The sequence below is a fragment of the Pavona decussata genome, unplaced genomic scaffold (genome assembly GCF_977016875.1).
Source record: "Pavona decussata unplaced genomic scaffold, jaPavDecu1.1 SCAFFOLD_131, whole genome shotgun sequence".
NCBI classification, from domain to species: domain Eukaryota; kingdom Metazoa; phylum Cnidaria; class Anthozoa; order Scleractinia; family Agariciidae; genus Pavona; species Pavona decussata.
Window position 1 is genome coordinate 1,043,501 of NW_028145545.1, and position 26,349 is coordinate 1,069,849.

Below are 26,349 nucleotides of genomic sequence, written 5' to 3' on the forward strand. Positions count from 1 at the left end.
AACAACATCTTAAGAGTGCAACCCTGCTCCCCTTCCCTCCCCCCCCCCCCCCCCTCCTGAAAGATGTATTGCCCGCAAGGGGGAGAGGGAAAGCCGAGCAATTCCGGGTAGAGCATTCGAACACAGCCGAGATTTTCTGTTTAAAAGTGCTGTGTATCAACAAAAAGACTCACTTTCCCTCATTGAAATTTGTTAGTTCCTTTAAAATAGCCAAAATTTCCCATTACGGGTAGCCGGATATGTTGATGTTAAACGCCTGTTATATTAGCCAGTACGACTGACACAAAAATGTAAGGCCAACAATATTCGGGGGTGTTTCGCAACATCTTTCGAAATTGGCAAAAGAAACGACAACTTAACATCAACTACTGCCCTAAAAAGGGTGATAAATGTGGTAACATGTTAACTTTACACGTCTCTCAGGAAAATATGACCGCTTTCGATCGGTTCTTTTCCGCACCTTCCAGTAGAATTCGGCCGTTTTGTTCGCAAGGCGTTAAATTTTAAAACCGTCGATTTATCGATCTCGGATTGACTTCTTGATATCCCCCCACGTGCGTACCATTTACATGGAAAACCCAGAAATTTCAGTTGGAAATCAAAATCAAATGGTACGCATCATTCCATTCGGCGTACTTCTGAAATTATAGGCTTCTGCTCAAAGTGATGCATTTTTATTACTTCAATTAGGATTTACAGCTGATGTTCATACATTTTGCATGTTATTCATCTTCTGTTAAGACAAGCTAAATCTTTTCGTATTTACGCCAAAAATTTCCATCCGGGTGGTTCGTAAATGGTAAGCACTCTAGATACCCCATTTTCAAACGCCACACTAAGCGCCAAACTTTAAATCCCAAAGGTCAGTGACAAACTCAAAAACTAAACAAAATAAGCGAATGAAAGCAGGAATGTAAAGGACAACTAAGGGCTTCGGTCTGAACATACATAACATTAATCAACCAAATGTCTCATATCAGAATGGCAATTAATCAATTTTTGTGCATCTTAATGTGATGTTACATGGTGCGATGTATGACTCAAAATTGCTGCCTTAAAAGTTTTTATCGTGTAACAGCGCCGAACAACTTTTAAGGACGCAATTGTGTTGAGGCTAGAAATTGCAAGCTTTTGACCTGTCTTCAAGACCACGCAACGCGTTTCCGCAACAAAATATTTTGGTATTGGTTTGCCTGCGCGGTACGCGCTTAAAAGTTGTTTAGTATAGGATAAACGTTGGCTTAGGTAACAAATAAACAGTCAAATAAATTAGAGTGGATTTATTTCAAAGCTGACCCTGTTTCAAATAGGCGCGTCGATAAACCCCTTACAAAATCACCCTTTTGAAATGGCATTATTTTAAAGCTCTGAGATTCATTTAGTAAAATAAAATAAAAACATGGCTTGTTCTAGTGGGTATTTTTAAACTAGCCCTGTTTCCGTAACATTTTTTCTAACGAATAAACTTATAAATATAAATAGCTATCGAATTTCTACCCAGCCAACGCCATAAGTTTCCATTTCTGCCCCCTCATAACGCTTGTCATAGAGTATTTTTTGACCTGTGACGTCGTAACATGTGACAAACTGATTTCGGTTTCTTAGAAAGAAGATGGATTTCCGTGAGATTTGAGGTTGACTTTTACATTTAAGTTTTTCGAAGCAAGCAAACGTTATTCATTGTCAAGGTATCATAGTATTGAGGTAAGGACAACTTTAAGTTGATCTTTTGCATGTGAACTGTATCGATTACATAACTGAGCAGTTTTGAGTGGAAGGATATTAACAACGCAGTTAAACAATCTCAATTTATTCTTAGAGGTCGGTGGATTTTTGTAGCTTTGTGTTCATCTTTGACTGACTGAATACCACACATAAGGGGATTAAGCTCGATTAAATCGTAGAAAGTATTTTATAAGTTGACTAAACACGATGTGGAGATTTTTGTCAACTGAGAAAAACTGGATTTTTTTCGATAAATATGATCCATTGTTATTCAGTATAATATGGACGATTGACAAAGCTAACTAAACATTTCCTTTTCTTGTTATAACTTTATGCGCATGCATTTTTCCCTGATCTTTATTTGTGCTGAAGAAATGAACTTTTTTTTTTAAAAATAAGCCAACCACAAGATAAATAACTCCGTCTCTTGAAGCTGAAAAATACGATTGACTGTTTCGATTTCTTACATGGAACCACTGAATTCATTGAAAGTTCCGGAGTTTGAGGTTGTAACGTTATAAAGCGAGAGATGACGAGATTATTACAAATACTATAATTTGTATTGCATTGACTTTATCTTCACAGTTTACAATAGAGTCGTAAGGTGATATTTCTGTTTTAATAATTTTGGACCGAAGATGGAAGTCTTACCAAATTGTGAATTATTTTACCCGAAACTGAATGGAACTTGCGTGCTTCAACTATTTAAATTTAGATTTAGACTGAGAATAGTAACTTCATGGCACAATCCGAAAAACAAATGCAGTACAAAATTTGGCATTAACAGTGTCATAATTTTGCGCACCTATGTTATCTCGGTTGAATTTTCTCCATAAAATTCAACCCGTTTTATCGGGACAAAAAATTTCTAATCCAGTTAAGCCACAGCGTTGGGTAAAGATTATACATCACAACTAGAATTTTATTTGACGCCATCACCCAGAGCTCTCAGCGCCTAGCTGGTTTTCAATAAACCAGAGATTCAAACTAGCTGAATTTGAATCTCTTTTGTATTTTATGGGGTTATTTGAAGTTGAATGTCGTGCCGGCTTATAACTAGGGATTAGCTTTGTTTTTTTGTGAAACCAAGTATACGTTTCGGAAAACGCTTAGTTCTTCAGTTTCCACTGTGGGATGTTCTGATTTCCGTACGAATTCAGTGGTATGTCTTTCTGCGTTTTAAGATATTTTAAAAGCCTGGCTGCAAGCTTCGATAAAAATCCGCCAGCAATTTTACGCAGCCAAACTTTCCAAGTTTCAATCTCTTCCTTCGTGAGAATTGTAATAATGTAGTTTTCACCTTCGACGTTGTAAAACGTGATCAACTAATTTTGGTTTCTTGAGATGAAAATATACGTTTCCCTATGTTTGAAGTGTATTTTAAAAAGTGAGAATCGTCGAATTCCTTATCCGCGGCACATTATTGCTCTTTAAGTTTGAAGAAAGCAAAGCTATAAAGTCAACATAACTTTCTATTTTGTGCGTGGCGTATGCAATTTAACAGGTTAGTGAAGAACGATCGTTTTAGTCAACGAACTGGGTGATGTATTTTACATGAAACTGAATGCAAAAAAATATATATATTGACCCTTGCTTCCTGGGTGAGAAGTATAAATCCGCAAAAAAAAAAAAAAGCTTTTCTGTATGTTCCGTAGTAATGAGTGGAAGCAAATACATACGCTTTGATGGGTTGAAGAAAAAGAGCCTTATATGCAAATGTATTAAATGTACTGTAACTTTTCTGCACTAAATGCAACTAACCAAGAGGAATACTGCACGAATTTTCAATAAGGTATTGGTTTTAATGAAAGCAGAAAAATAAACCCCCCACAAATTGCAACTGTCGTTAATATTTTTGTGTGGAATGTCCATTAATTGAAGGTTTCTCAGGCTCACAAGAGTTTTTTTTGTCACACCAAGAAGAGATATAGAAATACATCGACTTCCTTTCCTACCAGAGTAATTTTACATGTCAAGAATTCAGCGGCATCTTTCTTTGCATTTTCATAGCAGAGTAAGCCGTAGTAACGCCTCAGTCATTAATTCCAGCCAACGCCTAAATGTCCATGCCATGCATTATTTTTATTATTATTTTTTTTTACCAATGATTTCGTACAAGGAGATGAGATGAACGTTTTCTCTAAATAAAGATATAGCTCTGATCCGTGTTTTTTTAAGTTCTATTTTCAATATAACATGCCTCGCCGAAGCAACTCCAACACACAGTTCATCATCCGCAATACATTTCAATGACACTTAAAGTTTACGGAAAGTACAACCATGAAGGCAGGCTTTGTATTGGTAGACTCAAGTGTACTGTTCACTTCACAGTTTAAAAACAAGAAGAAAAGGAAAAACGCGGCTAAACAAACTTGATGTTTTTCATCTTGGACCGAAAAAGAAAATTGTTCAAATTATTTTTTTTTCTAAAAACTATATGTATTACGAAACTCGTTGAATTTTGTTTCCTGGTTTAAAATACTGATCAAGGAAGTGTAATCCAAGGAAAAAGAAAAAGAAAAAAAGAAAAAAGAAAAAAAGAAAAAAAAAGAAAAAGAATGTATTGGCTATATATATTGTTGTCGTTTGTTTGTCAAAAAGCAAATATATGTACTCTTAAGTGAACTCCGCATGCGAAGAAACTCATATGCAAATGATTGATACTAATTCCACAGTATTGAGCAAAACTAACTGCTCTTTAGACTACTGTAGTAACAGTGAGCTTTAAGGAAGATAGAAAAATAATCGGTTAGTTTTTTGGATTTTTGGCAACTAGACTTTAAGAGCCGATTTCTGAAATTATCAAAAATCGGGCGTCAGTAGGGAAATTTCGAATTCCTTCATATTTTGCTCATATAATCTCTATAGTGGAGTATTTTCAAAAAGAACGTTAAAAGTTTCATCAGCGTGTTATTTTTTTCGAAATCGGGCAAAGTTTGAAATACGGCAAATTAGCGTCTTTTCGGTCACGAAACTTACTAAAAATTACCCATTTTCATCTCGCTCGTAGAAAGAAACGCGATGTCCTCCATTAATGAAATGTTCACAAAATATAAACACATCCCTCTTCTTCATAATGCACTAGTTAAATTTAGATAAGCTTGAAAATTGGAAATGCTTCGGCCGTTAGAAGAAACCCCATTTCGGCAGTTTTAAAATTTAGCAAATTTCATCCAATTTCAACACAAAAGAAACCCAATTGGTACGTCCAGTTTGAATTTAAAATGAACATATTGTTGAAGCACAACCGTTGTAGTTTACTGTGTTAAAATATTTCTGGCGGCAATGCAAAAGTATCCCGTCGAGAGACCAAAATGTGAAGGGTACTTTGACACGAGGAGAGCCTGTGAAACGAACAACGGCCGTCACGCTACAAATCAAGATCTTTGTTAAATTATCACTTGCGACAAGGAATATGTTTTCTATAAGCTGTACAGAAATTGTGAATAGTAGTTTTTTCTCTGTTGAACTTAGTAGGATAACATTTTGTATGATTTTGTCAACTCATGTATTTTTACACATGTAGAAGTCGCTGGGGATTACGCACATTTTGCCGTTAGTTGTGTAATTGAAAACTGTTTACATTATTCTGCTTCGGCTACTTTCAAAAATACAACAGTCAGGAAATACCAAAAGTCAGAGTATTTCTAAGCCTTAAGTCATCTATTGCTTGAGTTTTTAAGACAGGAAAGGCAATTACATTAGAATTGTCAAGCAAAGATGGTATAAATTCACTTAGAAGAGGTTAAGTTAACAGCAGAGATCAGCTATGTGATTGTCGCATCGCAGTATAAATATTTATGAAATTGCTATAAACTAGCAGTTTATTCTAGCCCTCAATTCGAAAAAACTCGCTAAGGAGGACTTACCACAGTGATCTGATCTGCAGCGCCAGTAACTCTTTTTAAACGGAAAAAGTTGAAATCCGACAAACTAAGGCGTGATCAAAACCGCGTGGGATCTGGTAACCGAACTATCTTCCCAAGCCGGCTACGAAGGCGAACAAGTAACAAACGACAAACAATTCCGTATTTTTCCTCAGTAAATATGCAGTTCTTCAAGTTCCTAAACCAGCCGTCTAGCCAAATATACACTCCCCGTGCTTGAAAACGTTTTTTTTTTTTTTCTTGGCGGGGAGGAGGGGGGGGGGGGGGGGGAGGGGAGGGCGAGGGAGGTTTTTTGTGCGTGAGATCTCGCGGACGTTTAGAACACAGCTTAGTGCCCTCTCTTCAACAGTCACTTTATATTTTCTACTGTATGGCACTTATCTTTGCGAATATCAAGAACGAAGTGGACAGTTACTATAGTGTTTCCTAACTACAGCAAAAGGCTAACATTATTGGCTGGAGGTTCCATCTATGATACAGTAGCAAGTAGACTAGACATTTTCCTACAAGAAACGACTGCACATGCTCGTACGACGGACCAGCGCACAAAAAGACTGTTTTGCAGCCTAGCCTGTTCAAAGCTCCAGAATAGTGAGAACCGCGAAAACATGAACCCGAATTTAAAAGCGCTCTCTCTCTGCACAATTCTACTCATTTTGCTTCCTCGGGTTTTGGTTTGAAATTTGGGCGTTCTCACTAACTGAGAGCTTTGAATTGGCTAATGTTGAACAAGCTAGTGTCTATGTGGCATAATTTTAATTATGTCACATGAACATTAGCCAGTAGGAAAAGAGAACTCAAATGACATTCCAGGCTTTTTGTTTCTCGAGTATCTTATCTACACTTGAAAGACAAAAATTTGACTGTTTTGCAGTCAAGGAAGATGCTACGTGTAGACATAAAATGCAGGTGTGGCCTCATACAGTTTGCAATGTCTACTCTACTTGCTACTGCATCATAGATGGAACCTCCAACCATTAATGTGAGCCTTTTTCTGTAGTTAGGAAACACTATAGTGACTGTCCACTTCGTTCTTGATATTTGCAAAGGTAAGTGCCATACAGTAGAAAATATAAAGTGACTGTTGAAGAGAGGGCACTAAGCTGTGTTCTAAATGTCCGCGAGTTCTCACGCACAAGGACCCCCCCCCCCTCCCCCCATTCGTTTCCACCCCGCCAAAAAAAAAAAAAAATGTTATCAAGCACAGGGAGTGTATATCTGGCTAGTCGGCTGGTTTAGGAACTTGAAGAACTGCATATTTACTGAGGAAAAATACGGAATTGTTTGTCGTTTGTTACTTGTTCGCCTTGGGAAGATAGTTCGGTTACCAGATCCCACGCGGTTTTGATCACGCCTTAGTTTGTCAGAGTCACGCAGTTACAAGGATTTCAACTTTTTCCGTTTAAAAAGAGTTACTGGCGCTGCAGATCAGATCACTGTGGTAAGTCCTCCTGAGCGAGGTTTTTTCGAATTAAGGGCTAGAATAAACTGCTAGTTTATAGCAATTTCATAAATATTTATACTGCGATGCGACAATCACATAGCTGATCTCTGCTGTTAACTTTGACCTCTTCTAAGTGAATTTATACCATCTTTGCTTGATAATTCTAAAGTAATTGCCTTTCCTGCCTTAAAAACTCAAGCAAAAGATGAATTAAAGCTTAGAAATACTCTGACTTTTGGTATTTCCTGACTGTTGTATTTTTGAAAGTAGCCGAAGCAGAATAATGTAAACAGTTTCCAATTACACAACTAACGGCAAAATGTGCCTAATCCCCAGTGACTTCTACATGTGTAAAAATACATGAGTTGACAAAATCATACAAAATGTTATCCTACTAAGTTCAACAGAGAAAAAACTACTATTAACAATTTCTGTACAGCTTATAGAAAACATATTCTTTGTCGCAAGTGATAATTTAACAAAGATCTTGATTTGTAGCGTGACGGCCGTTGTTCGTTTCACAGGCTCTCTTCGTGTCAAAGTACCCTTCACATTTTGGTCTCTCGACGGGATACTTTTGCATTGCCGCCAGAAATATTTTAACACAGTAAACTACAACGGTTGTGCTTCAACAATATGTTCATTTTAAATTCAAACTGGACGTACCAATTGGGTTTCTTTTGTGTTGAAATTGGATGAAATTTGCTAAATTTTAAAACTGCCGAAATGGGGTTTCTTCTAACGGCCGAAGCATTTCCAATTTTCAAGCTTATCTAAATTTAACTAGTGCATTATGAAGAAGAGGGATGTGTTTATATTTTGTGAACATTTCATTAATGGAGGACATCGCGTTTCTTTCTACGAGCGAGATGAAAATGGGTAATTTTTAGTAAGTTTCGTGACCGAAAAGACGCTAATTTGCCGTATTTCAAACTTTGCCCGATTTCGAAAAAAATAACACGCTGATGAAACTTTTAACGTTATTTTTGAAAATACTCCACTATAGAGATTATATGGGCAAAATATGAAGGAATTCGAAATTTCACGACTGACGCCCGATTTTTGATAATTTCAGAAATCGGCTCTTAAGCTTTTCGCCACGAGTTAAAAATTAAAACCATGACCGATAAAACAAACCAGCTCCGTTTGCATCTGTGTTGGAATTTTGCGCCGGGTCCGGTCGAGTTATATAAATGCCGTGCTTGTTTACCGTGAGTTACCGCTTTGTTTTTATTACACCAAGAAACATTTTTGGAACACGATAAGTTATTTCGTACCACTGTAAAAACTCTGATATCATGTATCTCTGTCTTTTATAATACCAAAACTAGTGATAATCAAAGATTAGGGTGTGTGTTTGATGTCACCAGGCTCTCTCTCCTTTGCCAAGTTGGTGATGATGTCATCCGCCCCTGCAAAATCTGCGGGGGATGCCAGATACGCGTCCCAAGATCAACTCATTCATTTCCTCATTCATTTCCTTACAATCTCGACTCTAATCTGTATTGTGAGTGCGTTCTTTTGAACGCAATTAAGCCTGGACAAAAACTCATTCAGTATTTACCCGGACAACGCGCCGAGTTATATATTTTCACCTCTTACGACATAAAATGTGATAAATATTTTGGCGTCTTGGAAATAAGGATATGATTCCTTGGTTTTGAAGTTTCACTTTTCAATGAAGGGTTTATCGAAGAAAATGACTCAAAGATTTCGGTTTCTTAGCATGAAACTATAGTCATTCTCCCTTTCCCATAACTAACCGCTCTTTTGGCTCGTCACGCAATCTTTCGTTGGGAGGAAAGATTGCGTGACGAGCCAAAAGAGCGTCTGCGAGGGAGGCTCTCGTAGAACTTATCTATTTTCACAAAATTTAAGACCATTTGACACTTTCACTGTGTTTCGTGCTTGCTCCCCTCACCCCATTCCGCTCCCCCATCCCGTCCAAACGGTCAGATCACGAAATTGTTAAATTCGAACTTTTAGCCAATGAATGAAACTTTTAATTTGCTTTCTTTTAGCCATAGCAGAGGTTTACAACACTGAAGGTAATGAGAGATACAGGCAGGAAGATCTTACCAACGCAATTCACTTCTACACGGAAGGAATTAAAGTGAACTGCAAGGATGAAGAACTGAAGGCCGAACTGTACAGCAACAGGGCGGAAGCGTACTTTTGCTTGGGTGAGAATTTTTTTATTGTTTAGAATTTGCCTTAGTCAGGTTATTTAATATTGCAACTTTAAAGAGCATCTTATTATTAAACTTCATTAATGTGCAACTTCTCCTCTCATTTCCTTTTCTGTATCTCTTCTTCAGGAAATTATAATGATTCGCTAAATGATGCTAAGGTTGCTATTGACTTACAGCCCTTATTGGTGCAAGCGATCGTGAGAGGTAAGGTTTCTGAAAAAAATACACATTTTATCGAGAAGTTGGTAGATTGAAGACTGTGCTGTGATAAATTTCAAATCTTAAACACCGTTTAATATATATTCGCTGCATTTATAGCGATTTATCCATCATAAAGTTAAAAAAATCCGTTTATATGGATGTTATATGCAAACGTTCAGAAATGCGACTTCAAAGACATTTGGGAATTGCTCTTCTTGCGGCTAAGCTTGCACAGGATAATAGATCGAGAGTGGCCTTGTCTCAAGGTTCTTTAAAGTGAACTTTAGTAATACTGTACGAGCCACCCTATTTTAATAGAAAATGATGCCAGACTAACATTATCCTGTTTATTAGGGGCAAGCGCCTGTGTTCAGCTGAACCAGTTTGAGGAGGCCATCACATGGTGTGAAAAAGGATTAGCCGTATCCTTTATTACAGATGATACAATAAAAAATATTGAACAAATTCAAACTTTATTATTTTCCTTCATTCCTGCTTTTATGTACAGCCTTACGCAACACTGATCTGCATAAAAAGAATGATTGCTTTTTCTTGACTACATATTGTGATGTTTCTTTTTGTCTTAAATTCTGGAAGAGGAAACTAAGCGAACAAATGGACAAGGAATTAAGACACTTTATCCATATAGCATTTTGCTTTGTATTTCAGTTTCGTCAACTATTGTCTTACAAGTCTTGACTATTTTAAGATTGACAAGAACAACCAGACGTTGTTAGAATTAAGGAGTCATTCTGTCAATGAACAAAAAAAGCTACAAGATGCAGGCGGAGAGGACGATGCAAAAGAATCTGACGTCACAGCTGCTACTGAGAAAACACTGAATACTGATGATGAAACTACTTTAAGAGGTGATGCCGAGTTTTAGTCATAATGTCAATGATCACTCATATTGCGAGAGAAACGCTTTATTGGGAAACTGAAGGGTCTAAAACGAAATAGGTCTTAAGGAGTGCTCACTATATATCGTTGGGGTGCATGCGATGACATTTCGTCAACCCGTCTTGTTGAAAAACATTTGACCTCGTCTCACCTTACGGAGCTTAAGCAATGACGACGGCCTGGACCCCCAAACAAACATTTTTGGACGTACAATGTCCTTCGTAGGTTTCATTGCCATATAACTTTTAACGAAGTGCCCGAGGCACAAAGTATCCCCTCCTCCACCCCCAGTTTTGGGAACTCAAAAAACCCTGAAGAGAACAAGTAAGATTCCCCGACATTAAGGCTTGAAAGGTGCTTTCGAACCATTAGCGCTCTTTATAATGACTTATACATAACGCTGCAGTTGTATAAAGGATGCATTGTTTATGACATAATTATCATAAACAAGTATCACATCAAAACGCTCATGCAGTTTTTTTTAAGCGTTACTCAGCAAAATTCGAGATTTTTTTTACGTTTATTCATTTCAGCCACAGCAGAGCGCTTCAAGAATGAGGGCAATGATAAATTCAGAAAGAAAGATTTCAGCAATGCCATATTGCTTTACACCCAAGGAATCAAAGTGAACTGCAAGGATGAAGAACCGAAGGCCAAACTGTACAGCAACAGAGCAACGGCATATTTTAACTTGGGTGAGGATTTTAAGGTTTTTGACAGTTTTGTCAAGTTAACTGTCTTTCAAGAAAAACTAATAGTGTTTAATCGTGCGTTCATCAACAACGTATCATTCGTTTCATTAATTTTCGTGCAGGTAACTTCCATGATTCACTGAGGGATGCAAAGACGGCCGCGGACTTACAACCTTCTTATATCAAAGCCATTGTTACAGGTAAGGGTCACAAAAGGAAATGGTGATCTTCTGTAGCCTTCAAACGAGTCCGTTACTCATTCTAACTCAAATCCTTTCATAACGGGGCTCGCGTTTCAAAGAAAACTTCGATGCTGCCTTGGTTAAGAGTAGAATCGAATGTTTAGTTTTATCAACAAAGTTGATAACTAAAGGTAAATTGGCCACTGTAAAGAAATTGGAGTGCTGAGGTTTCGAGCGTTAGCCCGTCGTCAGAGCGAACCAAGGAGTTCTGGTGTGTTATATAGTGAGCAGTGGAGCTACGCTATTGGTGAGAGCTTGATAACGCGGGAAACAAGAAAACTTTAGTTAAATGAATAGCGTTCGTTAATTCTCTGGGATTAACAGTGTCAATTTGGAAGATGGCTTGATTCGCTCACAAAGGGCTAACGCTCGAGACGTCAGCACTCGAAGTGCTTTACGGTGGCTTTAGTTATCAACTCTTTTGATAAAACCAAACATTCGTTTCCACTCCTTGTGACTTACATCTAATCTAAGGACTAGTAAAATGTGTCGATTATTTTACAGCAATTGGACAAGCATTAATTAAACTATAATCGGGTTATGTTCACTGATATACTTAGTATGTTGATTGGCCAGGATTTTAAAGGCAACCAGTTATTTAATGTGTAATATTGCTTGTATATCATAAAGAAGGAAGAAGATTTTAAGAATACTTTAACTTATTTCATAAATTATTCGTAGAGGCATGATGCTAATCTAACATAGGTCAACTAAAATGACAAACTGATGTTATTTTGTTTATTAGGAGCAAGTGCTTGTGTTCTGCTGCATCAGTTTGAGGAAGCCATCACGTGGTGTGACAAGGGATTAGCAGTATCCTTCTCAATCTTGCTATAGCAGAAACTTAACCACTAATAAGGTTGAACTTATTCAGTTTAAGAAAAATAATTGGATTGTGACGTCGTTTATGTGTATCACGAGACTTTCTTTTGAAAAGTGGCACTCCAAGAGGGATCCAAGTGCTAGTAAGGAGGACATTGATATTCTGACATTAACGAGTGACTCTCTTATCATATAGCAACCTTTTAAAACATTCTTTTGAATCTTTCTTTAGGCCTTTGACTATTTGTTCTTTTTTTAAAATGAAAGAACAAAATGTGTTCGGTCGAAACGTAGCCGCGTACACTGAGCCTCAAAGGTAATGTTTTGTAAATCAGTGTTAGACCATGTATTACGGAATATTTTAATCGAGATAATGACCACTCGTAAGGGTTTTGAAATCCTTTTTTTAGCCTTTGTTTTTTACGGACTCGAAATCTTGACTAATGTAAGATTGACGAGAACAACCAGAAGTTGTTGGAATTTAAGGAGAAGGTCTGTGAGCGAGCAAAAGAAGCTGCAGGCTATTGGGAAAGAGGCAGGGAAGAATCCGTCTGAAACGCAAACAGTAAGTTGATAAACAATAACTCAAGTTTTATTCAGTGATTATTGGTTTTTAAAAACGAATATAAGTGGCAACACTTATGGAAAATTAAAGTGGAATGAGTGTCGTATTTAACGGAAAGCAAAGTAGTTACTCTGACCAATGGCAACAGACGTAAGTAACACAATGGACCAATCAGAATTCGAAGGATATACAAGTAACCGGCGTCAAGCGCGGAAAACGCTTGCGTGCAAGACACGATTGGACTTGGTTTAGCTTCCACTGGTTGATAAAATGGCGGAACTTTGTCAACAATCATCGAGGGCAGTTAAGAAAAACGAAATTAAAAGCAAAATTACTTTTGATTCAATGTGGCCTTTTGATTCTAGGTGGCGTATAACAAGCTTTTCAGATTCCATACAAAGTTCACAACGACGCTTCAGAATCTATTGAAAATGATCGGGTAGTCGATGTTTCCAACTGATGGATCTTTCGGCGTTTCTTGACCAAATGAAACTGGCAGTACTCATCAGTACTTCTAGTCTTAACCGAAGTCGTAAAGAGAAAAGTGAACATGATGCGAAAATATCAAACAGTTTTCATCGATTTCTTCACCGTCACTTTTTCCTAACCAACGATCAGACGATCTAATCCTCGATTTGTTGGCCACTTGTTTAAAGGTTGGCACACACGAAGGGACTAGTCCCTGGTCCCCGCCACTAGTCCAAGGGACCAAGTCCCTTCGTGTGAACTGCCCATTCTCATCAAGAAATTTAGTCGCAGGGACCAAAATTTGGCCCCTGCGACTTGCCCCACGAATTCAAACCATGTTTGAATTCGTGGGACAAGTCCCGGGGACTTGTCCCCTCCAATTATGCTGGTCCCTGCGTGTGAACTGTTCGTGGGGTAAGCCCTGCGACCAAATGAAAATAAACCAATCGCTGATCAGTATTTTCGCCCCCCATAACCCCTTACGAATTCCGTTTCGAGATGGCGGCCGACGGTGAGGTTGAACAAGTATTTTAGTTTTGTTTGTATTTAAGGTGGGGCTCTACCTGAATTTGAGTGAAATTTGAAGAGGTTTTAAGAATGGATAGAAGAAAGAAAATGATTTTTGGAACACTAACAGACAGTTGATACCCACGCAAGAGCACCCCAGGTTTCTAGTGGACTAACTTGGTATCCGTCTCTTAATTATTAACTACAACTTCACTAAATCTTCAATATTTCGTATTTCTCTTAATTTTACTACTCTTTTGAGAAAAACTATCTCCTCCCAAATATACCTAAAAATCACCCAAAAATTTACAAAACACCCCAAAACATTGATTTGTGTAATGAATGGAGGGTTTTTGTATTGCTTGAAATGCGAACAAGATATTTCCATTTGACCGATTTTAAGCGGCGTGGAAACGGCTTTCAGGTGTACCCCCACCTTAAGGCCTTGTTTGAATAGCTGCTGTTTTTCTGTTCTGAATTAGTAGTATACCGAACTCTAAAAAAGAACAAAAAAAGCTTTTGTAAATCCTAAATGTCTGATCAACAATGTGCCATTTTATTGACGTGTACGTGTTTTTCAATGTTTTGTGGTTTTAAACTTCGTTTTCACTGTTTAGGACCACTCCTTTTTCGTCTCTAAATTTCCCTGAATTTCAGTGAAGTCGCCCTAAATTTTGCAACTTCGATGTGAAACAGGTCCCCGCGTGTAAAACCTACAGCGGACTAGTCCCTGAAACAAGTCCCGGCGACTAGTTCCCTCGTGTGTGCCGACCTTAATAGAGTCCGCAGCATCAAAAAAGCGCGCTGCTCTTATAAAATTGGCGCGAAAACATGACGCGCTTCAGTTAATTAATTTATTCCAGGTATAAATCGTATTTTGCATAATTATGTCGTTCCGCAAACTCATTACTCCTTTTACTCTTACCACTTAACAAACAATAAGATTTCTTCTTATTTGTGTATCGTCTTTTTGTCTGAATTCACAATAAGTTAACTAAGCCACCACGAATATAGTTTTAAAATAAACTTGATTGTTCCCTCTTTTTTTCATTAACTTTCACCGCCACTGTCACACGTACTTGTATTCGTCGTCTTAAAACCTTTTTTCTAAGCCCCAAAGGAAAGTTTGATTTTTCTATACTGTTTCCTCGATTTTTTCCGTTTCTACAACTTTATGTAAATAAGTTTCTTTTGGAAAGTTAAGAATTGAACATTTTGTTGTGCTGGCTAAGAACGTAACAAGTTCTTTTTGTAGAACTTGGACCTGTATCGGTCTTCACGAAGGATTTCTATTGTTATCAACAATAGTTTCTTTACTATGTGAAAAAAAAGAGCATGAATCGCGAAACAAAGCCAAATTGAATAACATCTAGGCTATACGATGATGGCTTGTTGAAACAAAACATTCTCCACTTAGGTTCTAATTACGTTCCGTCGCTTTGCCCCTCTGCCCAGAGAAAAACAGATCTCAAAATAGTCAAAATATATATCCGTCATCATGGAGTGGTAATTTTGTCTCAATGAGAGAAATGTTCGCCTCATTTAACTAAGATAGAAGAATAATAGGAAGTGGTAAAAGGAAAATATAATAGAAACAACACAAACTTGCAATGCAGTTACTTGGAACATAATTCAACGCTCCAGAAACGATATCCTTCTTAACCTCTGTTAAAGCTTGGTCCCACTTTTAAAATTGAAAAATTCTAGTGTGTCGTCGTCCATATTTCATTTGTTTTGATTTGAGATCTATTTACATAACATAAAAGACGATGAAGCACTGGTTTTCCTGCCCGCCTTGTATTGTTAATTTATATTGGCAGTGACGATGATGATGATGACGATGGTGGCAATTAAGATTATTAAAATTCTTTGGTAAAGTGTACTCGCTTCTTCTAGTCGAAAATAAATTAAGTAGGTTAAAATAAACTACGCTACGTAACATTTGACAGTGAGGAGACTATTTCAACAGCAAGTTTAAAACACATGATAACCAAGCAACTTTTCCGATTTCTATTTATTCCATAAGTGGAACCAAATTGTTTCGAAAAACAGTAATGTTTATGCTTGACAGGAAAAAGGCAGAGACGCAAGCGAAAGCTGTAGAAAAAGTTGGGCTTCTGGTAATAGCATCCCCGGGAATCTCCAAGCAACACTGCAATACTATGAAAGTGAACTTAAAATTGCAAAGGAAACGGGAGACAAATTACAAGAAGGAAAGATTTGTTGTAGTCTTGGGAACGTTTATTACGGTCATGGGGATTTCAAAAAAGCCACGCACTACCATGAACGTTGCCTAGAAATCGTAAGAAAAGTGGGAGACGTCTCAAGTGAAGGACAGACTTATAGTAATCTAGGCAACGATTATCATAGACTCGGAGATTTCCAAAAAGCCATTCACTACCATGACCTTTCCCTACAAATCGCAAGAAAAGTGGGACACGTGGCAAGTGAAGGAGCTGCTTATAGTAATCTAGGCACCGATTATCATGGACTCGGGGATTTCAAAAATGCCATTTACTACCATGACCTTTCCCTGGAAATCGCAAGAAAAGTGGGAAAGGTGTCAAGTGAAGGAGCTGCTTATAAGAATCTAGGCAGCGATTATCAGGGACTCGGAGATTTCAAAAAAGCCATTCACTACCATGACCTTTCCCTACAAATCGCAAGAAAAGTGGGAAACGTGGCAAATGAAGGAGTAGTTTATCGTAATCTAGGCAGAGATTATCATGGACTCGGAGATTTCAAAAAAGCCATTCACTACCATGACCTTTCCCTACAAATCGCAAGAAAAGTGGGAGACGTGTCAAGTGAAGGAAAGACTTACAGTAACCTAGGCAGCGATTATCATGGACTCGGAGATTTCAAAAAAGCCATTCACTACCATGACCTTTCCCTAGAAATCGCAAGAAAAGTGGGACACGTGGCAAGTGAAGGAGCTGCTTATAGTAATCTAGGCACCGATTATCATGGACTCGGAGATTTCAAAAATGCCATTTACTACCATGACCTTTCCCTGGAAATCGCAAGAAAAGTGGGAAACGTGGCAAATGAAGGAGTAGTTTATGGTAATCTAGGCAGAGATTATCATGGACTCGGAGATTTCAAAAAAGCCATTCACTACCATGACCTTTCCCTACAAATCGCAAGAAAAGTGGGAAACGTGGCAAATGAAGGAGTAGTTTATGGTAATCTAGGCAGCGATTATCAGGGACTCGGAGATTTCAAAAAAGCCATTCACTACCATGACCTTTCCCTACAAATCGCAAGAAAAGTTGGAGACGTGTCAAGTGAAGGAGCTGCTTATAGTAATCTAGGCACCGATTATCATGGACTCGGAGATTTCAAAAATGCCATTTACTACCATGACCTTTCCCTGGAAATCGCAAGAAAAGTGGGAGACGTGTCAAGTGAAGGAACTGCTTATAGTAATCTAGGCAACGATTATCAGGGACTCGGAGATTTCAAAAAAGCCATTCACTACCATGACCTTTCCCTACAAATCGCAAGAAAAGTGGGAGACGTCTTAAGTGAAGGAATGACTTATGGTAATCTAGGCAGCGATTATCAAGGACTCGGATATTTCCAAAAAGCCATACACTACCATGAACGTAGCATAGAAATCGCAAGAAAAGTGGGAGACAGAGTCTCAATGAGCACTGCGTTTTATAACCTTGGAGTTTCCTTTCAATTAATTGGTTCTTTAAGCCGAGCTGTAGAATGTCATCTACACAGTATAAAGACGTTGAATGATGTAAGGTGCGATCTTGCGTTTAATGATGACTGGAAGGTCAGCTTGCGCCATTTGCACAAAGAGGCATACGTTAGTTTATGGCGTTTGTTGTTAGAGCAAGGCAAGATTGTAGAGGCTCTTTTATCTGCTGAGCAGGGTCGTGCACAGGCTCTGAATGATCTCATGGAATTCAAGTATGCATCCAAAAACACCCGAGCCGAATCTTGCACAGAAATAAAAACTATAACTAACATTTACAGTTATCTTCCTTCCAATACAGTTTTCATAGCACTCGGGAACCAAGGAGTAAATTTTTGGGTTTTACAGAAAGGAAAGAATGTACAGCTAAGAAGAAAACAGATCCCCGATGGCCAAGTTGATGCCGAGGATTTCTTGGACACCACATTGAAGAAAATTCGTGGAAGAGCTTTTGTCAAATGTGAGGATCGTTCACTGGACATGGCCAAAGATGAAAATCTTCCAGATGCGAGATCCTCTCCCGAGAAGAAGCAAAATCAATCCTCCAGTTCCTTGAATAGTGCCTTAAGTTTACTATATGAGACCATCGTGAGTCCTATACAAGAATTGTTACTTGAAAGTGAAGTAATATTCGTTCCCGAGGGTCCATTGTGTTTGGCTCCTTTCGCTGCATTCATGGACACAGATTCCAAGTACCTCTGCGAATCTTTCAGAATCCGCGTGATTCCATCGCTGACGAGTTTGAAATTGATAGCAGAATGTCCCGTTGATTACCACGTTAAGAGTGGGGCGCTGATCGTAGGTGATCCTTGGATCGAAAAGGTTACTTTTGAGGGGACAAAGTGGCTGCAGCTGCCATTTGCACGAAAAGAAGCGCAGATGATTGGGCAAATACTTCACACTACGCCGCTAATTGGAGAGCACGCAACGAAGAATGAAGTATTGAAACGACTCTCCTCGGTTGCTTTGGTTCACATTGCAGCACATGGGCGGATGGAAACAGGAGAAATTCTCTTAGCACCAAATCCTTCACCGGTATCAGGGACTCCTATCGAGAACGACTTTCTTTTAACAATGAAAGATGTACTGAATGTTCAGATGCGAGCAAGGTTGGTTGTGCTGAGTTGCTGTCATAGTGCCCGTGGGGAGATTAAGGCTGAGGGTGTGGTTGGCATCGCACGGGCGTTTTTGGGTGCTGGTGCTCGGTCTGTTCTGGTGTCATTGTGGGCGATTGATGACGAGGCTACTATGGAGTTCATGAAAATATTCTACCAGCACTTAGTGAATGGTGAAAGTGCCAGTGCAGCTCTGAACCAAGCCATGAAATCCATGAGAGAATCTGACAAGTTTAGTGCAGTGGATTACTGGGCTCCGTTTGTACTCATCGGTGACGACGTCACACTAGAATTAGGTGGACAAGAGTAGCTGACCTCCTCTGTGAGTAGATTGATTAACGTTTGAAATAAAAGAATTCACTAGCTCTCATTAAAGTTATTTGCAGCTGATCTCCTTTAACTTTTGAAAAAAACAGATGAGAGATCCCTTCCCCGTCATATGTTTTAAAGGTGTTGAAGTTGTTTTAAAAACTATGCTCTTCCTTTACAGAGGCCAAAAAAAAAAAAAAGGAAAAAAGAAAAGAAAACACATAAAATAAGAATATAATATTCGATCGCTACAACACCATCGAGCATAATTATAATTATATTAGACATTTGTTGTTGTCCATAGATATTTGCTTGAGATTTACAATACTATTTACAAGGGTTAAAAATAAAAAAAAATATATATTTACTTTTTAGCCTCTAATAATATTGTACATTTGTTATTGTCACTCAAATTTGCCTTCCTGTTGTTTTTGCTTTATAGCTGCTGAACGCAGATCTGTGATAAATGAAGAAAAGACCACAGGACCATTTGTTACGGCTTACATCATGAAGAAATCGTCATGAAAAGAAACTCGTATAAGAGACTGTAAATAGCTTGTTTATTTTGAGTATCGTGTGATTTTGATTGTTTAAATAGTGGAGAAAATTTCTGCATTTTATTAGAATTTTTTCTAGATAAGGATTACAGAGGACTCTCTATAAAACTGCGAATTATTTACATGACCAAATTGTGTTAGCATTTTTTGCCGAGAAAAGTTTGTGCTGAAAAGCAATATTTTAGATTGAACCTTATACTTTAGTCATGTTTTGTTTTTCTTCTTTGCAGCTTACTTAGATTAATAATAAGAAAACTGGTAGAGAAGGAGAAAATTTGTATCTAAAACGTTCAATACAATGAGTGTGTTGATAAAATGTTTTTACTACCGGCATACATTACTCATATGCCTCATTCTATGGAGCTGTTATTTTCTTTTCTCGATTTATAAGAGCTTAATATTTGGTGATCACCGACATTTATTCCAGAAATTATAGCTAATAGAGGATAGTAATAGTAAGAAAAGAAGCAAAAACCAAACCAAAAAAAAAAGGGCCTAAAGAAAAACAACCAAGAAAAATTAATATTCTAGATTTAAGCTGCAAGAATGAACTCTTAAACGTAAGAATTACTGTTTCGTGGTGCAATTGAAACATGGTTTCTCTGTACTTATTTTAAATAAACTAGGAGTGCTGGATATTGCATAAGAAAAGTAAAGAGAGCTTAGTGCTCAGAAAGTTTCAATCACAATGTTTAATTAGGAATTGGATCCGCAAAAACTGAATCTAATTTCATGCCTGAGCTCCGTTTGCTTTAGATTTTTGAAGCGGTGAAATTACGATTACAAGTTGAGCGACGACAGTTGATGGTGAAATTTCTTCCAATATTAGGCGCTTCAGCCTTAAGTTAAGTGTGAAATGTTAGTAGGTACCAACTGGCTGCTTGTCAACCAGACACAAAAAAGCATCCCCATCCTTGAAGCTTAGCCTTAGTTTTCAATGTTGGGGAAACTGGATTTTAGTTCTCGACTGCCAGTTAACTTGATAGGCCATCATGTCAGTTTAAAATAGTTTGCCTTTGAATAGTAAAGAGAAACTCGATTATCTGGACTCCTCAGTTTTCTAGATTCTTACTCCGAATTACTGAATTCTTGATAAATATTACCGAGTCGAGATTTCTAAAAACATGTACATGTAACTCGGTGCTAGTGGGAGAGGCGCAGCACCAGAGAGCGAAATAATCCAGTTTCAACTGTAAATACCATACTACGTTTTGTTTTAGCATTAATAATAATAATTTGTGACACGAGAAGAGTAACTAGAAGCTCAAGGCAGCCGCATTCACTGGAATAAGTTTCAGGTCTTCTCATTGAATGGCTATCTCAAATAAAGGTTTAAGTTTTAAAATTTCAATATTTTCCAGTGTATTGCTGAGTTTTTCCTCCAGAGTTTTAAATCTATGAACCTGAAGTCCTTTGAGTTCTGACGATGAAATTTAAGTTTTGGAGTCTCTCCCTTACCTTTTTTTACTTGTATTCTACTCTTTTCACTCGCATTCGATCCAAATCTTTTTGCCTTTTTGTTATTGTAAAAAACAAATTGACGTCAGGTTTTGATGTTTCTGTATTCTCATTGATTGTTGAAGTTTGTTGTAAATCCATGAGCCGAAAGGGGGCATGCATCCACAACAATTTTTGACAATGTTCGAAGCAATTTATCATCGATAAGGGGACAAACGCATAAATTAAAGGCCTTTCGCCTTGGGAGTGGGCGCTTATGTAAGCCGAGGCGTTTTTCTCGAAGGCTTTACATTATTGCCCTTCAGTTTGGCAGGAAGCACGGCAGAGTGGTCAGAGGAGAGGACCTGAAATCCGCAGGTTCCGAGTTCGAATCCCCTCTCTGATCACTTCATGGATGTTTCATGTTTTTTTTTTAAACGAGGGAAACAACAACCCCAACGACTTTTCGATTTTTTGTGCTCATCCCTTAAAATGTTCCATCATCGTCATTATCATCATCATCGTCATCGTCATCATCATCATCATCATCATCATCATCATCACCACCACCACCACCACCACCACCACCATTATCATCATCATCATCATCATCATCATCATCATCATCATTATGGCTTGTTAGTAGAGCGTTTATTTCAATCCAAAGGGAATAACCCAGCCGATAGAGGACTTTACATTGGGCTAAACTGTGCGATAATTTTTTTTGGATTAGGAAAATCGTGGTAAGGACTATAAAGAAATCTGATAACAACAGTTGAAAAGTTTCCTCGGTGTGTTGGCAATTGCCAGAACATGCTTTTGGTGTTGATTTCAGATATATCCCTATAAACTGAATATTTAGGCATTATTTAAAAACTCAGCTTACGTATCATCTTTGGTAGAAAACGTATCGATGACAATCGGGCACCAACATTATCAAGGCTGTATTCGGAGAAAAATGAAAGAAATTTTAATTTCCAAAGGTAATAGCGTGTGCAATCATTGTGAAGCAGGAAAAGACAACAAATAACGAACTCATCACATTCGCGCTTTCGCAAGAGGCCATGGAAACTGCCTGCTAAGATGGCTAAATAAACTTCTGCTAAGATAGCGGATCAATCCTTGATTCTTTGGATTTTGACAAGAAGGGAAGTGAGATCTTAAAGTATGACCATTCAAACTAAGCAGTACTTTCCTGCTGTTTATTATGCCGTACAAGGTGGTTCTAACTTTTGAGTCTGTGGATGAAATCCTAAAGTATGACCGTTCAAATGAAAGTTACTGAGCAGTACTTTCCTGTGGCGCTGTTTATTATGCCGTACAAGGTGGTTCTAACTTTTGAGTCTGTGGCTGAAATCCTAAAGTATGACCGTTCAAATGAAAGTTACTGAGCAGTACTTTCCTGTGGTGCTGTTTATTATAAACAGTGTCCCGTATAAAATGCCATCCATAATTCTCCTTCGATGAAATCAGTACTTAGATTGCACACCTATTCAAAGGGACGTTTTAGAAATTCTGCGACCTTTAGATAAAGTTAGTCAGTTATGCTGGAAATTCCATGGTATTAAAGAACTTCTGCAACTGGTTAGTTCAACTTGTAAGTTATCATTATGAGCAAGGGAATTTATGTAAAGCCTGGATACAGAAGTGATCTCCTCTTTTAAAACATATATGTTTTTCGGATTCCGCAAGAATTGTTTGATAACTGAATTTTGCAGATTCATCAGACCAAGGGTCCGAATTTCGGACCCCTGGATTAAGAAGTGTTTGACAACTGAATTTTGCGGATTCATCAGACCAAGGATCCGAATTTCGGACCCCTGGATTAAGAAGTGTTTTATAACTGAATTTTGCGGATTCATCAGACCAAGGGTCCGAATTTCGGACCCCTAGATTTAGAAGCGTCATGTCTTTGAAACCAGGTTTTTGCAGACGTAGTAATCCAGGAGTATCAGGCTGAATTTCGGACCCTTGCTTTTATAAATCCGTTTATGTTTGGGCTTGTGTATTCTTTACGTTGCTTGAAACATAAATTTGTCAGGACAATAAAAATTACTACGCCAAAAGGACTAACTCCGCCAAAATCGACGTAAACGTGTCTTAAATAATAGAGCTCCGCCAAAAACGAGTAAAAAGGAACGTTTTGTGCAGAAAATTGAAGAATTGGAAAAACTGAAAATAGTTTGGAAAGCGTTTATCGTTACCAAATTATTTCCGGGAACCTGTTCGATTCCAGACTAACTTTTTCTCAATAATACCATATTCTAGACCAACGTTCTCAAATTTCTATACCCTATCCCAGACTCCCATATGTATACTGTAAAGACTTGGCTTGGGAAGTTAAACTCTTGAAAAACATACCCTTCACAGCGGCCCATGCCTGTACAGTATTTATATGGAAATATCCCCCTCCCCCGGGGGATTTAGGCCCCTGGTGGAAACCGACATTTGACAGGATGACCTTGAGGCAACGTAAAAACTGTAACATAGCTCTGTACAGAAAGACAACTCACCTGCAGCAATTCGACATTCCTTCGCGCTAGAATGGCAGGTTGTGATGGGCTTAAGTGAGATGCGGTGTTCAGATGGAAGGTCTGCAAAGAGCAAAGTAGTATAATGCAAGGAAAGCAATTAAGGATGTATTAAACATTTGGGACTGTTCCGGAATAGAAATATCGTATTTATACGGTGACTGCTGGTCCCTGCTTCTCGGAGAGTAGGGATGGCGCAATGGTGAGAGCACTCGCCTCCCACCATTGTGGCCCGGGCTCGATTCCCCGACTCGGCATCATATGTGGGTTGAGCCAGTTGCTGTTGGTTCTCGTCCTCGCTCCGAGATGTTTTTCTCCGGGTACTCAGGTTTTCAAATCTCCTCAAAAACAAACATTCCTAAATTCCAATTTGACCTGGAAAGTTTTCCCAATAGGTGCTCTACGCTAAATGCATTGAAATACTTAAATAAAGTGACTTTTAACCCCCACCCCCCCCCCCCCACCCCTTCCAGGGCGCTTATTTAATTTTGGGCCCATGAGGGGCGGCGCTTATTATTTTCCCAACACTTTCAGCAAGCGAGAACATTTTAGAAAATAACAAAACAAGGGATAAGAAGTTCAATTCGCTTCAATAAGATAAAACAAAGTTCAAAGGCTAACATGAACAAGCCATAAACAATACATAAGTTCATTAAACCTAGAATTCACCTGTCCATTTCCAAGCGGAATAAGAACTTCAGCATCTGTAGTAAGGGATCCATGGTTTACTATTGGTGATCCACTTAAAGACATGATTCTGTGTAAGATAAATATTTAAATAAATAATATACCAGCCGTCACCTACACCAACGCATTGTTGAGCATCGGTTCTCCGCCATCGGGAAACACCTGATGAATGATCTTGAAGTTGACACAATTGGCGACCTGACAAGCAACTGCATCATCCTAAAGATATGTCAGGGAAAGCTTGATTATATTGAAATGCTGTGGATCTGCAAGAAGAAACCGAGTCTAAACACTCAGTCAGACTCCATTCGTGCGAAACAACTATTTGTCTAACCCAATGAACGGACATATTCTTACTTTATAACACCTCACAGAATTAACACAGGACAGTAACTTTCAGTCTTAATTTAATTTATTCTATTTCATACCATTACTTTCTGTGCAATTTATCTTTTCTGTTGCATTCTTTACGTAATAGATCAAACACGAGGAAGAGTGTTTCCTCCGATTTCCAAACACCGAGAAGTAGGTTGGAAAAAGGAGGCGCAGCCAAGTTTTTTTTTAACCAACTTCGAGGTGTTTGGAAATAGGAGGAAACACTCTTTCGAGTGTTTGATATGGCTTCTCAAACGTTTGATAATTCTTGGAAAAATTCGAAGCAGAAGTTCACAAAATTTTGTGATAATTAAGATCACCTTTCTAAACCTCGTTCACGGTAGTGATTTGCTTTGTTTTGGCTCGATGAATTATTAACGAGTTTGAGAATTGATAATTGCCAAGATGACACCGAAACGTCGTTCCGTTTTTTCGATTATTTTTTTAGTCAAATAAATAAATAAATAAATAAATAAATACAAAACAGAAACGAACGAACGCTTTAACTGTATTTGTTCCATGCTAGCCCATTATCAACAAGGACCCCAAACATACCTCGCCTCTAAGAATGCTCACCCACGGTGAGGATTTAAGATAACGCACCAAATGTTGTTTTCTGTTTTCAAAGGTCAATGTCCTGCCATAGGGGTAATGTTTGTGTCGCTAACAAAGCTTGATCTGTTTGTATTCTTGGCCTGAATTTTCATTTTAAGGACGGTGCCTACTTTGTTACTGTGCATACGTTCTGCGCATCTCGAGATACTCGGGTTTCCTATGGGTGGTGCCTACTAATACAGGGATATTTTTGCGCGGTTTAAAACTATGAGGAGAAAAGCAGAACTTAGCAAGTGCTCTTGGTATTCAAAAAGAAAACTCGGGGTAACCATGCATTTTTGACAGATAATAAAGCTTCTATTTGGAAAAAAAAAACTCGCGATACATTGTTTTGTATTTTATTATTATTATTATTTTTTTTTTTAAGAATAATTGTTGCTTAATTATCTCTAAAAAATGCGTGGTTACCCCCAATTTTCTTTTTGGATTTCAATATCCCTTGCTGAGATCTACTTTCCCCGCATAGTCATAAACCACCCAAATATACTGCCTTATTAGTAGGCACCGTTCTAAAGAGGCGGAAATTTTTCAGGAGCAGATCCCTACCTCCGAATTTACGAACTGCTGTTAGGAAATCGAGCCTAAACTGCTGTTGGCTTTTCGAAAATCCTATTTGGCCTTATTTTGCTTTCTTAAAAACATGTTTTATCACTGCAATGTATTTTTTTTCCGTGTTATTACAGATTCAGGCGATAAAATATCAAACAAACGCTAGTTTTTGTTCACAATTCAACCTGAATTTCTAAGGTGATTGAGACCTTACAAACAGATCTGGATATATACCGTATTGAACCGATGGATTCCTCTTGGGATTTACAGCCTGTACCGTGTGCTCTCGTGAGCTCAAATCATGTATGGTTCGAGGAGCTAGTCTACATTTCCAGTAGTTGTATTGCATACAGTGTGCGATATATTCTTTTCAGTTGTAGCAGCACTAGCTTGATTAACCCCTCACCTGCGGTACGCCTCTCGTTCAAAAGGCGATTAAGACCACAGGCAGCCCAAGTTCGCGTCACTAGAGAGCGTGTGATAATTAATAACTAGTGAGACGATGACCTATGAGTGCAAGCGGTATTGTGTTACAGACAGCCGTTGAGAAATTTGAAATTTGACTCCGTCTTATGAGGGTAATGACAGTGATTTCAAAGAACGCCCGAAACGGCAAAATAAACCCCAAAACGCACAAGAATACACCAGAGGTGAGTCAGTTTTATTCATTTTATTGAGTGAAAAATAAAAAATAGCGTTTTTTTAGCGTAAAAATCGTCGGCATTTTAGTTCCCATACAAAGTCTTATAATGCGTTCAAATTTCTCAACGGCTGTCTGTAACACAATACCGCTTGCACTCAAAGGTCATCGTCTCACTAG

General features: G+C 38.2%; 2 protein-coding genes and 1 pseudogene across 10 annotated transcripts in view; 2 read left to right on the plus strand and 1 right to left on the minus strand.

Annotated features, from left to right (window-relative positions):
• Positions 1-21,969, plus strand: part of LOC146468410 (uncharacterized) — a 33,079-nt pseudogene extending 11,110 nt beyond the window's left edge. The window contains exon 4 of the transcript XR_014867516.1: positions 19,221-21,969. The product of XR_014867516.1 is annotated as an uncharacterized LOC146468410 (transcript). The remainder of the gene's footprint in view (positions 1-19,220) is intronic.
• Positions 1-26,349, minus strand: part of LOC146468405 (A disintegrin and metalloproteinase with thrombospondin motifs 6-like) — a 234,253-nt gene that overhangs the window by 57,325 nt on the left and 150,579 nt on the right. The gene's annotated exons all lie outside the window — the stretch shown is intronic.
• Positions 1-26,349, plus strand: part of LOC146468409 (uncharacterized) — an 88,160-nt gene that overhangs the window by 22,723 nt on the left and 39,088 nt on the right. For 2 of the 8 annotated variants that reach the window (XM_085124610.1, XM_085124604.1), the window contains exon 13: positions 11,164-11,241. The exons of 2 other annotated variants lie outside the window; for them this stretch is intronic. In XM_085124610.1, the coding sequence (XP_084980736.1) occupies positions 11,164-11,241 (78 nt within the window). Of the gene's footprint in view, positions 1-10,158; positions 10,319-10,882; positions 11,045-11,163; positions 11,242-12,028; positions 12,097-26,349 lie in introns of all 8 variants that reach the window. 4 more of the 8 variants (XM_085124607.1, XM_085124609.1, XM_085124605.1 and 1 more) reach the window with 4 other exon arrangements.